Genomic DNA, 15,513 nt, shown 5'->3' on the forward strand with positions numbered 1-15,513 from the left:
GCGGTCCATCAATCTTAATCCAGCGTTTGCCTTAAGACTTTAGACAAAGGAATTATTAGGACAGAAGTTTAGATTAGAGTAAGCAGTGAGATCGATAGGCAACGTGCCTTGTTTGATACCATTCGGCTGTTATGAATCATTGGGATGCTCTCATAATCGAACTTGTATTAACCAGATGGGCGAAGTTTCTCTGAATTCTTGCTGAAGTCCAGCTAATTTGCTTTCCTGGCAGTGTTCATTTATCTAATTGGTATTAACTCTCCCTTTTACGCTTTTTTTGCAGAGAAAGTTTGAGATCATTACAAATTACTCGGATGAGATTTAACTGTAGCCCCGCTGTATTTGATGTGGTCTCTTCAGTATTTTGACTACTTCAAATGTGAATATAAATAGGCAACATTAGAATTTTAAAATCACGCAGTTTTTTTATTTCTCTTTTACTTGTTCCCTAGTGGGTGTTCTTTACCACATTGTGCAGAGTTTTTATCTTGAAAAACAGAGAAGCTAACCTTATTTTACAGGTCCGTGAAGAATTTATCAGCCACTGGATAGATACCACACTTCAAACTCAGTGTTGAAATGAAAGGACAAAAGTAGATTTAAATTCCTCAAGGTATCCAACGTGAAAGTTATAAAGTACATTTGTCGAAGTAGCAGCTCAAAAATTGGACATATAATAATATCCATATATGCAAGCATCACAAGACTACGGGATTCGAACCCAGACCTGTTCTACTGAGATGTGGCAATCGTAATCAACGGGCTAATGACTAGGACATTTCCACAATGTACTTTGTTTTTATTTGCCTTGTATTCTGTATTCACCGCTTTAGGGTACGATTATTGCCATTTTATTAAATCCCTAGCTGTACAGCTGTGATGAAATATTGTAGATTACACTGCTCGACAAAATTCTCAGAATACGTAGAAAACGTGGTGTAACTCGTGCAGCTTGTGATGAAGTGGGACAAAATTTGGTATGGCGGTGTACCATAGTAGTTATGACTTTCAAGGAAGGAAATGCCACGAACATGCTTCCCATGACAGGATAAAATAAAATAAAATGGAGCCATTACTGATCTGTGCACTTGGATTATATACGGGGCACTATTGCCTAATTTGCTAATGCGCCTAAACGCCTTCAACAATAACTTGGTTTTTACTAACGGAAACTGAAGTTTTTCATCCGTCAACGCACATTGGAGTGATTCCTCTCCTTAGGTTTTCGTCGTACCCTCCATCTACCATCTACTTGGTATTGCAGCAAACGTGATTAATCGGAAAAGGCAACTCTTTTTCAGTTGTCAGTAGTGGTCCATTGACACCATTCAGATGTCAACGGACATTAAGTGTGGTCGACAATAGGTGGCTGCGAGCAGAGGTACCTATACCTGGCACCTCCCCCTGCGGCTCATACGAGAAGAGTTCGATCATGGTCTTGGAAATAGTACTGATAGCCACGGAGTGAAAAAAGCACATAAAAGGTCCTCCTGTCATTGACGGGATTCGAACCATGAACTTTTCCACCTGATGTTGGGAGGACGGCAATTATATCAACTGTGCCACTCGCGCAGACTGAAGTCCATGGTCAACCGGTCTATCGCTTTTGACCTATCGGTTGCGCAAGCCAGGACTGCCTTCGTTTACTACTACTACCATCGATGAAGCTTCGACGCCCACTATTAGCCAGGATCTGCTGCTCTATCCACTCTTGGAACACCTTAAATACAACACTGCAAACAGCCTACAAGATTTGCAGTTTCAGTAATACTGTCCCCCCATTCCACCAGTACCAGACAACCAACCATTTTTTGAAGTTAGTCAAACTAGTACCTTACCCATGTCGATCAAGTACTTCGTGTGGACCTCATGCCACGAACCTGGAGTATCACATTTACACTTGTACTTCTAGGCGAGGAAGAAAGGTAGATTGCTAAAACGGGATCGGGGATGGTCATAATATTTAGACTGGACAGTGTGTATATAAATGGGTGATAAAGGTTCCTGTGGTAATTTTAGCGACATTGATTATTTTCCCATAAAGCACGCGCTTCTCCTCCGAAAACAAAGTTTTCTTCTTTGCATTATTTAGTCATTAGAATGCTATTACTAATATTAAAATCCTTTCGAAGTGCTCAGAAAACTTTTGATGATGCCTAATGTCTAGAAGGTTGACTGCAGAGCAGAGTAGCCTAACAATCCAACAATTTGGTACCTCAGCTTAGCTACGTATTTGAATGCTAAGATGACGTTAGTGTTCTTTATAAAAAAAAGGGGAAATCTCAGTTTATAAAGTTGAATATCAAGGCAAGGACACCGGTAGAAATCGTTTATTTACAGAGTATTTAAGATTTCAGCTGAGATGCTGCAAACGATGAAAATTAAGAATAGCGCACGATGAATACTTTTATAATATATTTAATTAAACTATTTTTAACTGAACAACTCGATTACAAAAACTTACTTCAAATATTTAATTATTGATTTAATATCACGTTTTTAATGTTTAATTTAACGATACTTTATTGACCTACCGTTTCCCATCGCGTGTGAACTCCAGTGGGTGAACTCCGAGACAATGTGTACTCTTTGTTTTAATTAACTTTCGCGCAACGATTAAGAGTGGACTGTTAACTCAAACGAAGACCCTCCACTTAATTATCATTCTTATGTGTGTTAAAGAATACATCTTATTAAATTATCCCTTTCGTAATGGTTTATATATCAAACGTATTGAACAGGCTGATTTTCTGAAGCAATTCTTGTGCTCTTACTAATGGTACTGTTTGTTATTTCTCCGAAGATAACTACCACAAAAGCAAACTTATCGAAATAATTCTTCAAATCACTAATTATTCCTAAATTAATTAGTTTCGAAGGAAAAAAAAACACCCTTTTATTAATTTGTTAATGAAAGCGATTGCAGCAAGTGCTTGCTGTTTTTCTTAAAGATTTCTCTTAATGATCAGAACGAAAACCAACCACAAATAATTGTCCTTCTAAATTAGAAAAGATCAGATTGCACTGTTAGATTTTTTGTTTTTTGAAACTAGAAAACGTGGATTTTTTTCTATTGTCAGAACACTAGCTTGAAATGAATCTTAGTGTACATCACATTGGATAGATTCATCTTGGTCTAAAGGAGGAGAAAAATGAATTTTAAATCGTGTCTGTTACCTCATTCAATTACTGAAAACTGAAAGATTTTTCCTCACTTGAAAATACCACATGGAAGATGTGATATTATTAAAACACTAGGGAGCAGAATAGAACTATCTTTCTATCTTTTAAAACTAGCATCACAATGAAAACATGCCTAGATTCTGAAATAAAAATATTCATTTGTCACTTCCTGCAGTATTCAACGAATTATTCCACCAGAAACTCATGCAAACTTTGCAAAAAACGCTTGTGGTGTTTGCGAGAGACCTTGGTGCTATTGAACATAGAACTCTTTCTCGTGAGATTCATTTCATTTCTCGTGAGATAGGAGTATCGTTCAAATGGCTTCGGGATAATTTACAATTGCTTTTTCTTCATACAACGAAAGGAATTACAGTCTTACGACTGTTAATTTAATTTCTTAAACCCTTTTTTTTCTAGTCTTAAGACTTTTTTTAAAATTATTTAATTTTATCTGGATTTAATGGTGGTTGTTTCAAGCTGTCAGGTTTGTTTAACCGGAGAAGCTGTTACTGAGACTCAGAGATGCGTTTATGTTAGCATCAGGCATTAATGGGAATTTTATACCGATTCAACTATTAGTCCGAGAAATGTTGGCGTGCATTACGTTGTTTTTAGGGATAAGGGAGCTGATATTGCTCAAGGTTCCATGGTGAAAACATTACTGCTCATAGTGGTATGTTAATGGTTAACGACTAGTGCTGGAAATTGCTAACCATAAAAATGATAAGGGGAAATAAATTGAACGTCAAAATGACTGATGTTATCTTCGATTTTACGTCGACTTAAATTCTTTCTGGACTGTTTTAAGGTGCAATAAAGGATTGGTTACCCTCCCGGTTGTAATACAAATTGGTATGTGTACAGATTAAACATACGATAAACAGCTATGGGATGTTTGTTTGGATTTAAAATATTATTAATGTATACATTTCGAATCATCTTATATGATGAGAACCTTATTATGAACATGTGCTCTTTTTCATCCCTAACTCTTAAATTATTATTAGTATCGGAAAAGTGATGAAAAGGAAGAAATCTTATGTAGCTTCATCCAAAAATGCTCGTCTCTTTTGCTCATTCCTTCTAATAATCTGTCAAATCCTATTTTAAGTTTATTAAAGCCACCCACTTCAACAGCACTAGTTGGAAGTTTATTCAGACAAATAGTTAGTTACTCTTTGGCTGAAATTAAATTTCCGCACGTTATTCTGCACCATCCCATTTCATGTCTCTTTCCACGTGTCGTCTGGTCTGAGAAAGAGAGTAAAGAAATCATCAACCCTTTTAACGCCTTAAGCTCTACAATTAGGTCTTCGCGCAGACTCCTAGTTTCCATACACTGCATGATGAGGTTTTTTCCTAAGTACTGCGCTCTGACTCTTCCGTTGTGTTGGTATATATACCACGATACAATGTATAGTTCTCAGAAACATTAGAGTTATTTAAGGAAGACTGAGTGATTTTAATAAAATAGCCTACCATCGTTCAAGGTCAGAGTTGCGATAATTTTCATTTTGAACCAACCAACCAACCAATCTTAGACATCGTTAAAATCTTCTCAATCGCTTTGAGTTTCGATTCAAACGAACTGAAACTGCTTTGCAATTTGTATTCCATTCAGACAGAAAGAAAAACATTTGAAAATCAATAAGTAGTTTTAATAAGCTCTGTCCACTGAGGAGTATTAAGTCGTGGTATTAGATTTACTGAACAAATTTCAAGACTATCTTTCCAACAAAAAGTAATTATTGAGTTCAACGAATTTGTGCAATACGGTCATGATTTCTTCTGCTATTGTATAATTACAGATCTTTCTTGGTAGAGGCATTCCATCCTCTAGATTTGCCCACGAACTGAAACGTTTACTTTTCTCAATGCCACTGCGTGCATCTTTCTATGAAACCAAACTACAAATCAGTGCAATGTTTTGAGTAGAGGTAATAATGAAGAAACGACCTAAGTTTATATTGGAGATATTTCTAAACTCTTTTTTTCCTTATGCTGTTCTATAGCGCTAAATAACTGGCACTTCTCATATTTTAAAGTATAATTATAGAGTCCCCTACAATAGCGAGCCTTTCTGATGAAGGTTATTTGTCAGATTTATGGCCTACTTAGAATAAATTGTACGCAAACTGCCAACTTTTATACAGCAACTGGGTGTTCTCATATGCAACGCGAGCAGTGCCTGCAATATTGGCCCTTGCATTTTAAAGATACGAAAGCACTACTTCTAACGATCTATTTAGTTCTACGGCAAAGAACGGGCCTTTTACGTTTCAAGGCTTCACTTACAATCGGTGCAGCCCAGAACTGTATTGGACATAATGGCCTAATACATCAAGTTTTGTTCTTCGTTCGCTCTCAACGACCAATTTCTGTATGTGGCAGATGAAAGCCATTGCCATTAAAATAAAAAAAGGAACAAAGAATTTTCCAAAAAGGCATTTATTTCTCTAAACCTTTCTCCTTTAATAGAAACCGTATTTTACCATAACGAATATCGCCAGTGACCACAGAGCTGAGCCTGAGATTTGAATGCAAATGAATTATGTTTTCAATTAGACTGGGATTTCAGAGATGCGTTTTGGCAGTGAGAGTATATAAGTTTTCTACGTTTGGCAAAGTAACTGTATTAGCCGTAAGAAATTGAAAGACTATAAGTACTTTGTGAGCGTTGAGATTTAAAAAATGGGAAGAGCAAAAATAAACGATAGAATGAATGAAAGAAAACGTACAGAGCGCACGAGGGAAAGATTCTTTGCCATTGGAGAATAATAAAAAAAATAACGGAAAAGAGAGCAGTCTTCCTACAGAACCCATTTCTCAGCCACGCATGGCTTTAGGGGTTTTTGATGGCTGCACCTCATTCCCTTTTAAACATTATTACTGTTTACTTTCTCTATCTCTCTCTTGTTCTCTGCCGAGATATCGCACTCATAGAATGGTTACGAGACTCATAGAAGGGTAGCTTTTATTCTATATGAGCTTGAACAAAGGCCAATGAAAGTTTGCCAGTTTAAAAGAGATGAATGTAGTGATTGTGCCTTCCTGTATTTCATATTATTGCACGCCGGTTATTGAAGGTAGTTCTTTTAGAAGAGCAAACAAAGATGTGCTGACAAAAGATGGTAGTCTTTTATGTGTTTGTGGTTAGCTATATCGCATCTGCTGTTCAGATATGTCCCTGACTCTTTCAGCTTGCTTCGATGTTATTTTTAAAATGCTGAATCCACCGTGTGATATATATAAGAAATAACTTAAACACCTGCAGGAAATATTGCAAAAATAAAAAATAAATAAAAATATATTCCGAACTTCTTCTGGAATCAGAAAGTAGGTTATGAAAACACCACACAAAAATGGTTGTGAAAACAGAAAATGTGACATATTTCTTGCAAAAGAGATGAAAGCTTGTAGTATTATGTGTTATTTCACTTATTTTACCAACAACGTGATATTTTACAAAAAAAATATTTTACTCTAATAAAAGTTTCTTTTATCAGATATTGAACATCGAATTCAAAGTTTAAAAAACTGTTTTATTTGAACAGAACAAAATTTGAACAAAATTTGATGTCAAGTCTCAGAAGGAGAGCATCTTTCTTTCTTTTTTTTTGTTTTAGAGGAAGTTGGAAAACTCGGGGAAACTTCTACCTTATGATATGTAATCGTGCGCGTGGGGAAGGTTGACCACAAAGGAAAAATATAGGGGGAAAATATATAATAATCAACATGGATGAAAGTATGGTCCTTGTAGTCCAAATATTAAGATAATTAAAACATGTCTCAGGTTATGTATCATAATATGACCTCCCCATATTCCTTGTGCAGCGAACTTGAGAGTTGAAAGATAAATAATGATACGTATATGGTTTTATATTTTATTATACTTCCGTGAGATGGCAGCACTGGCTTAATTATACGTCATATACAGGATCGTCTGCAAAGCAATGTAGGGAATGCAGATGGCAGCACTGGCTTAATTATACGTCATATACAGGATCGTCTGCAAAGCAATGTAGGGAATGCAGATGGCAGCACTGGCTTAATTATACGTCATATACAGTTTCGTCTGCAAAGCAATGTAGGGAATGAGCTGGTACTTGAAAGTACCAGCTCATTTCCCTACATTTCTGAGCCCTGGCAGGATAAAATAATTACTTCTAATAAATAGTACTATCTGTTGAACTTCACGTTTGTATAATAAATGCATAGCTATTTATTGAGGGGAAAATAAAATGAGATAATGATTTTATTCTACCAAGACTCTGTAGTTAAACTTAATTTGCAGTTTTGCCAGCAGAGGAGGCAGGAGAGAGAGAAAGATTCATGTTTTCTTCTTCAAAGTATATGATAGAAAAATCTAATTATCACTGAGCTGTCAGAGGAAGTTTTTATATTTTCTGTCATCTTAAAGAGCAAAAATAGACCATTCTGAAGATAATATACCCGGTGTATTATAATTTGATAAGCAGTTCACGAGTGTACTCATATTGACAACAGAACACGTTGAAGTAGTTAAATAATGGAATAGTTCTTCGCTCTACTGTATAACAGATTTAAAATGTTGTTGTGTGCTGTACAAGAAACGGTTAATGAGAGAGCCGTACTTTCTTTGTAAATGTATACCCTTGATAATTGTGTTAAAATTGTCGAACGATAGCGCTTAAAATAACAGCATTCTTAATCTTTCTGCACTGTTAAATCATGCAGATATTCAGTCCACTGGAGTTTAAGAAACGTGTCTTCTTTTTGATATTGTCTCTCGAAAGAACCATGTCTTGGGTCTGTTCTTCGTAACGTCTTAAGCTGTCAGATTAAAATTAACCAAACTTTATGAAAATTTGTTTATACGAAATAAAATATGAATAATAATAATGAGAAAAGCGTATTAAAAATCCTGAATAGAGAATAAATGTTTAATAAATAAACCAGATGATTTTTTGGCATGAGATAGCGCCACTAGAAAATGGAAAAATTCGGATGCCAACTCAAGTCTTTTTCACGTAAAATTGCATTGCTTCGATATCAGTAAAAAGGGTTTGTCCACAATAGGAAACTACCCGCTTTGGAATTACTTTGAGCGAAAATCTGCCTTTGATCACATAAAAGCCTAAACTGACAATTATAATTAAATCCATTAATAAAAAAAAGAAATGAATGAAATAATCTCATACGTCATTACTTTTGTTAATGCAGTGTATATACATCAAATGATTTTACTGATCAAATGGGGAAAACTACTTCTGGTTTTCTAATATATGAAAGCAATGGTCGTTATGGTGAGACATCACGTGATAATTGGGTATCCTGAAATTGCTTAAGTTTATCATCTTCTCTACACTGTTTCAGATTTCTACGGTTTCCACCCTTTAACATATCTTAAACCCAACCATACCTCTTTAGAATTTAAACAAGAGACCACTCAAGAAATTATAGTTGCTAGCGACCTCATCAAGGTAATTTATTCCAGGTAATGTCTCATTTAATTCAGGAAAACCTGCTTGGAAGCTACATACAGTCCCACTGCGTACATGCTCGGAAAACCTTATTTGCTGTTAGAAGCGTTTGGATAATTACGCTGTTTCCTTTAAACAGGAGGGAAAAATATGTCTGTAGAACAGCAACAAATCAAGCCACTGCAGTGTACATAAATGAATTCATACGAAAAGATAACATTACATTTTATCGCAAATGCATCTTGAAATGTCTGGTAGAAATTCTCAATCTTGCGCGCATCTCCATTTATTATTCCAAAGAAAGTTTTCTGAAAATACTGTAATTAAAAGAACCAACATTAAACCCTGCTCTGCTGCAGTAATTTGAAGTTGAAGATATGAATAATTCCGAGCATGTTGCTAAGTTACAATGTGGTACCTCGTGCGCCACTTGCTAAACGTAATGAACAGGAAGTGGATTGTTACAGTTGTACTGAAGCATCACGGGAACCTATTAGACAGGATAAATAATGACAGATGCTACTAATTTCTAATTTAATAAGAATAATTATCATTAAGAACGTTTTTTTGTTGTTTTAATTAAGAATGTTGACGTTAATTTTGTACGGGGCCCCCTCCTCGAAATCCTTTTACTTAAATCCAGTCTTTCAATTAACCAGGCGACCACAGGAATATGAATTAGCCCATTAACCATTAATGAAAAATATGATATTAATTTTAGATGTTTTGCTGCTGCGCTTTCGTCCTGAATACTTAATGTTATTGTTAGAATAAGCAGATTTGCATATGGACGTTGGGTTTCTAGAAATGGGTGTTTAGTTAATAAATAAGGTCTCAATAATGAGTTATCTTTGATATTTTTCCTCTTAGATCATAGGTAAACAATAGATTCTTTCTTCGCCCCTCTTCCTCCCATTCATCCGTGCAAGCTTTAATATTCTCCTTCTCAGACTATTCCGTTTTACGGGTGGCTTCAACTATTGGAATTTGTTTCATCGAACAATGAGCCTAAATTTTAAGTACGCCTATTGGACAGGGGAGGTTGCATGCAAACGGCGTTCGATAGAAAGAAAAGTATTGAAGATCGATACTATTTGGAAACGTGTCATTGTGTAATGTGCCCTTTGGAATGTTTTCAAGCATTGGCAGCGTAGTTGAAAGGAGAATCAATGAAAATTATACTTCTAATTATGTTTAACTGTATTTTGACATTCCTTCCGCTTCGCCTGAAGTTACCTATTACTTTGGTAAAAGTTCGAAATGCCAGAAGCGTAAACTAAAAGCAATAAAATGATATATTTGTATTAAACGCGTATGAACTTCAATCATTAGAACTGTTCCTTGAGAGTTCACAATAAACTGCTCCACCATAATATTAGAATTCCTTCTGATATCGCATTTTACTTATTATACTGTTAATTTAATATATTGGAAGGGCTCCTGAAACGATCCATGTAAAATTGAAGCCATATCACAGTGAATCTTGGAACATTCCATTACTATCTGGTTACACTTAAGGGCTTCGAGATGTAGCATAGGTCCCTGAGGCCCTTTTTTATATTTTAACAATGTACACAGTTTGATACATTTCAGGCGCCTTATCAAATAGCACGCTGAAGGGATAAACATTTCTATACTGTATACTCAAGATGGGTAACTGGCGGATGAGATATTTGTAGTAGGTTTTAAGGGGAAGAGGTATATAAGGGATATGAGCTAAGCCCTCGACTTTAAATTTGGCACTGAGAATATTTTAAATAAATCCAGGTATTTTAAAAAGGACCAGTCTGTTCCAAAAGTGGTTCTTTAGAACAACTAGGGCTATTGAATCGGAATTGAATTAGTAATCTCCCCAGGACCCAATGAAACAAGCAGAAAATTTGGTGTAAGTCCGATTTTCTCTAGTTAGGTGATGCTTAAACATCCGAAGCTAATACAGATTTCTATAGCGGGAATGTACCTGAGGGAACTACTGAAACTTTTATAAGTACTAATAGAACACAGAAAATTTGGTGTTGATGTGATTTTTATATTTCGAGTAATTTCCAGACATGTACAGAGATAATTGGAAATTTTATAAAACCATCTTAAGAATTTTTATTAGTCCGACTTTAATAAAATTTGGGACTGTTCAGAAAAACTTTTTAAAAGACCCAAATCTAAAGTTTAATGAAAATATAAGAGTCCAGTTATTACATGGTAAAGTCCAGTAAAGTACCTATTGGAAAACAATAGGCACTTTATGCTTCGTGAACCTAAAAGAAGCAAATAAGAGCTCCTCGATGCAGAATCCAAACCTGGGAAGTCTGCTCCCTTTCTTGATGTTATTCGGCGCATCCAATCGTTTTCAGAGTTCTCAAGGATTATGAAAGGACAAGTATTTTTCCACAAAATATTGTTCAAATGCTACCAAACTCTTGAATAGAAAGCACGATACACTCTAGATCTATTTCTCCATGGCTTCTTCGGAATCTATTTGCATTCATTAGCGGAAGCAGCGCGAAACCAGATTCCTCCTCGCATATTACACAATTTTATCTTCAAGGTCTGTTACCAATCAAAGTACCCCTTAATCGGATATCTCTGGTTCATTAAGGCACCAGAAGTTCATGGAATATCGTACAGCTACGTAGGTCCATTAGTCTTCCACATTTCGGGATTTGTTGACAGCGGTTCTATTCATCTACCAATGAAAGTATCCGCGATTTTACCGATGTTGCCTTTCATTGGTTTCCACTGATTATGAAGCAACATGATTCCTATAATTGCATCAGCTCTTCAAGCAGTCCCAACCGAAACCAATGTCCATTCTGCATTTAAAGTTTCGGATAATTTTTCTGTTTCTAACACTATTCGTGAGTGAAATGTTTTTAATCCACGGCTAGATAGCTTCTTGTTATCAAAGTGGAATACATCGCATCAATAAAACCGTGCAATTTTACATATCGGAAATTAATGGCTCAGAAAAACCTTCCCGGCAAAACATTCTAAAGATGCTCGTATAGTTTTTAGCTCGTTGATTTCCTATGGGGAACTGAAAATTGATGGTATTTCTTGCAGACCTTAGCGACATACATTCTTTACATCATTAGGGTTATCGATTTAGAATTTGCATTGGATTTTACTGCCAAAACCTTTTCTGGGTTGTCTGTTCTGGATAAGAAGGACGAAGACAACAGACGAGTGATATATTGGCTTTTATCGTTCTTTGTTCCTGAAAGCATTAAGGAATTATTAATGTGTTCAAAGGCATATTAATTGCTTTGAATTGGGAAATGAGATTTGCAATAGACGTTACCCGTAATTTGTCATTAAATTGCCACGAATACTTCCAGACAGCACTGGAGATAAAAACAAATTCTAAAAAAGAAAAATATTCTGAAGTATTTAGCGCAATTTCCTTAAAAAACTAAGGGAAAGAAAAACTTTCTTAATGCGATGATTTTTTATCGCATGCGTGCCTCAGTAAGACCAAGGATTAATCAACCTCTTGTTCCTCGAGTTCCATATTAATAAGAAAAATACACTTCATTATTCGACAGATTCTAAATTGAGACTATTATATTTAAAGATCTCTTCGTGGTCTTCTTAAAACTGTGATTTATTATTTCAAAGAGTAATTGGAACAAAAATTATAGGATGATTTCAGAAAACGCCAAGAGAGGGCGTAGTAGTGATTTGTATGGTCTTTTGGAATCCAAAAGTGCTTACCTTGTACCACCACCCGCACTGATGTCTTGTCTTCACCAAAGGGATTTGACGCTATACAAGTGAACGTGTCCGAATCACCCCTCTGGACGGATTTGACAGTAACTTCTGATACCCGTATTCCTCGAGAGTCGCTTTCTCGTATAATATACCTGCAAAAGAAGGAGCACGCTTTATTTGATGAATGTTAATAGCCAAATTATTTAGAAATTTATCCAAAAATATTATAAGTAATATTTAACACATCTATTAATTATTTCTGAATCAATTATGATAAACAGTTGACTTTATATACCGTATTCTTAAGAAGGTAAACGCTCTACGTTTGTAGAGCACGTTCTTACCCGACTGTTTGATAGCTTGAGTTAGATTGACCATCAAATAGATGGTGGTCCATATGCACACTAATAATTATAGTCTGTTGTTTGACTTATATGATCGTTGTTTGAATTTGGAAAAGGGAAATCAGGTGATGGCATGCTGTATAATTTATACAGTATTTGTGGTTCAATTTAACTTGACCTATTCGCAAAAGCAGTTTGGTTTGCAAGTTCCCATGCACGAGATTTGCAATTGAATCAACAAGGGTGTTCCCTTAAGAAAAAGATCCGGATAAAAGCATACTTTGGTTTGATATAATTTTTTAATTAAGTAGAACATACTTAATGTGTAGGAGGTTAAGTTGGCATAGTAATTTGTGACACAAATTTAGAGATACCCTTAGGCCGGAGAATAGATTTAAACGAAGAGATCAAACGTTTCCAATTCATAGTATTTGCAAGAGATTTAGGGTTTTCTGTTGGTAAAATACCCACGCGTTGATTTTATAAACAAAATTACCAACTTCACGATGACTATACCAACTGTGCTACTGAGACTGATCGCCTTTTGGTGTACAAGGAGACTCCTCTTGTCGATGCTCCAAGAGGAGTCTGTCAGCAGCATGGTCTGATGATGGGTAACCGTAAGATGCCTGAAACGTCACCTTAATGCACAGTGCTTTAGGCGAATACCTTAATAAACTATATTACTAATTTCACTTGCGTGGTGTATGAGTTATATTAAATATAGTAATAATGTGCAAGGAGAGTTATGTATTGCGTCTCCTATTTCAGAAAAGAAGAAAAAAATGAACAGATTATAATAGCTGTGCGTTTTTTCTTTTTTTTTTCTGAAATAAAATTGTTTACCCTCGTTTCAGAAGTACACCAACGACGAATTTAGACTACACCGAGGACGTGGAACAACTTTCCCATTGAGGAAAAAAAATTAATTAGGAAAATTTTTAATTATAAATTTCAAAATCTAAACCGTAATATATATATATATATATAGTATAAGTGTTAGTATGGTAGGTTCTTATGCTTTGTACGTAATTTCATTGAATTATTATTGATTAAAAGTTAATAATCGAAGTTCATATCCATACCTATTGACTGGATAAAGGTTAAGTGGAAATCCATCTTTACTCCAGTTTATTTTCAGAGGAGGGTCGCCAGTCGCTGAACACGAGAAGGCCACTTCTTCTGACAGCTGTACGTGAACTGTTTGGATCACGGTTTGAATCTGTGGTGCAGCTGGAAAAATTCAAAATCAACTTTTCTTAATTTGAAAGTCAAAAAATTACAGTATTCGAATAAAATCATAGTGTTGTCGTATTCCATCAACTGACATAAAACAAAATCAGAAATGAACTGTTGCCTTAATAAAAATGCCGATTTAAAATCACTATTTATTTTTTATTTTAAAATCGTGCTTTTGTTGTAAATTTTTAACATTCATAGCAGTCCCAGATTGATCTTCGTTCCCATCTTCATTCCCATCTGTGGCGTCTATCCGGATCTGCCTCATCACCATAGAAACCTGGGGACATCACATTATACGCAAAACATCGAAATAAATGTTAGGAAATCTTTCCGATGGCAATACACAACGGATTTTAGTTACTTCACTTGTGTCAAATGAATAATTGAAAAAGCTCTGCCAAAATGATGACGGATTTTTCAAACTGACTCCCGAAATTGCTCCCATTTGATTTGATATAAATATAATAGAGGAAAAAGAACAAAACTTATGCAAATACCATGAGCTCTTTTGCCTAAATCTGTATGCTTATTATTGTCCCAGAGTAACGTACACGTTTATATACATTTCAATAAATTCAGCATTTGTTTTCATCATTGGAGATCGTGGATGGTTAGTGTCTTCTTTTTCAAGTTAAAACTGTAATCGATCCATCTTTTTTATAAAAAGATACATAAAATCGCAGCCAATTTAGTTCTTATATTTTTGCTTGCTAGCTTTGGAGATCGATTCCTACCTTTAAGCTTAATTCTTTTCATCTTACATGCCTGTTGCCTTAAACGATTACATGACATGGTTATGAACATAAAAACGTGGACAAAGCCTTAGAAATTATTAATGTACCTATTAATATTTGTTTTATTTTGGGTTCAGTAATTGTGTTTCTGTAATAAAATATTACATAAAATCTTTGCATCTTCCGTCGATTTGTAAGCAAAGAAATTGCCTGCTAATTGCCCTTGTGGATGAGTGGACAGTATACCGCATAGGAAAGGTTTCAATTGGAGTCCTGTCTAGATGGGGACGTTAGTCTTTTTGGTCTTTTTGATGTCTTGTCTAGATGAGACGTTAGTCTTTTTGATGTCCTCTCTAGATGGGGACTTTAGTCTTTTTGGTGTCCTATCTAGATGGAGACGTTTTGGTCTTGGATCAAAGTTGCAATCTTTGTTTTCGTTTTGAAAACTCTGTTCTTTCATCCAAAAAAAAAAAACAAGCAATCGATGGAATTACTATAGAATACGATACACTGAGGCCTCATGGCCTTAGTTATACTGGCACAGAATCCAAAACAATCAAACAAACTTGCTGAGTGTGTTTTAATTCGGCTGGTTATGGACTAATTTTTAGAAGTTCTTCACCTATCTAATGAATTTCTTTGAAGTGGAGGCCGTGGGACTCTTTCGAAGGCAACGCTGGCTTTTGACTGCTACAGTTAAATAGACAAACCGAGCTTTAGAACATATTGTTTACAGACGAATGATAAGTAGTTATAGAGCATGTACAATGAAGGATTATTGTTTTAGTCAATGAACTATACGTTGATTGCTGTCCTTCCATCTATTCTATACAGGAA

The 15,513-nt window shown here is 35.4% G+C and overlaps 1 protein-coding gene across 1 annotated transcript in view; it reads right to left on the reverse strand.

Moving 5' to 3' along the window:
• The window catches only part of LOC150084395 (cell adhesion molecule Dscam1-like), a 326,343-nt gene that overhangs the window by 120,477 nt on the left and 190,353 nt on the right, over window positions 1-15,513 (reverse strand). The window contains 2 exon segments of the mRNA XM_090375201.1: window positions 12,360-12,508; window positions 13,786-13,933. Of these exon segments, the coding sequence (XP_090231327.1) occupies window positions 12,360-12,508; window positions 13,786-13,933 (297 nt within the window).

The sequence above is a fragment of the Mastigoproctus giganteus genome, chromosome 6 (assembly GCF_048544385.1).
Source record: "Mastigoproctus giganteus isolate SK-2022 chromosome 6, ASM4854438v1, whole genome shotgun sequence".
Lineage (NCBI taxonomy): Eukaryota > Metazoa > Arthropoda > Arachnida > Uropygi > Thelyphonidae > Mastigoproctus > Mastigoproctus giganteus.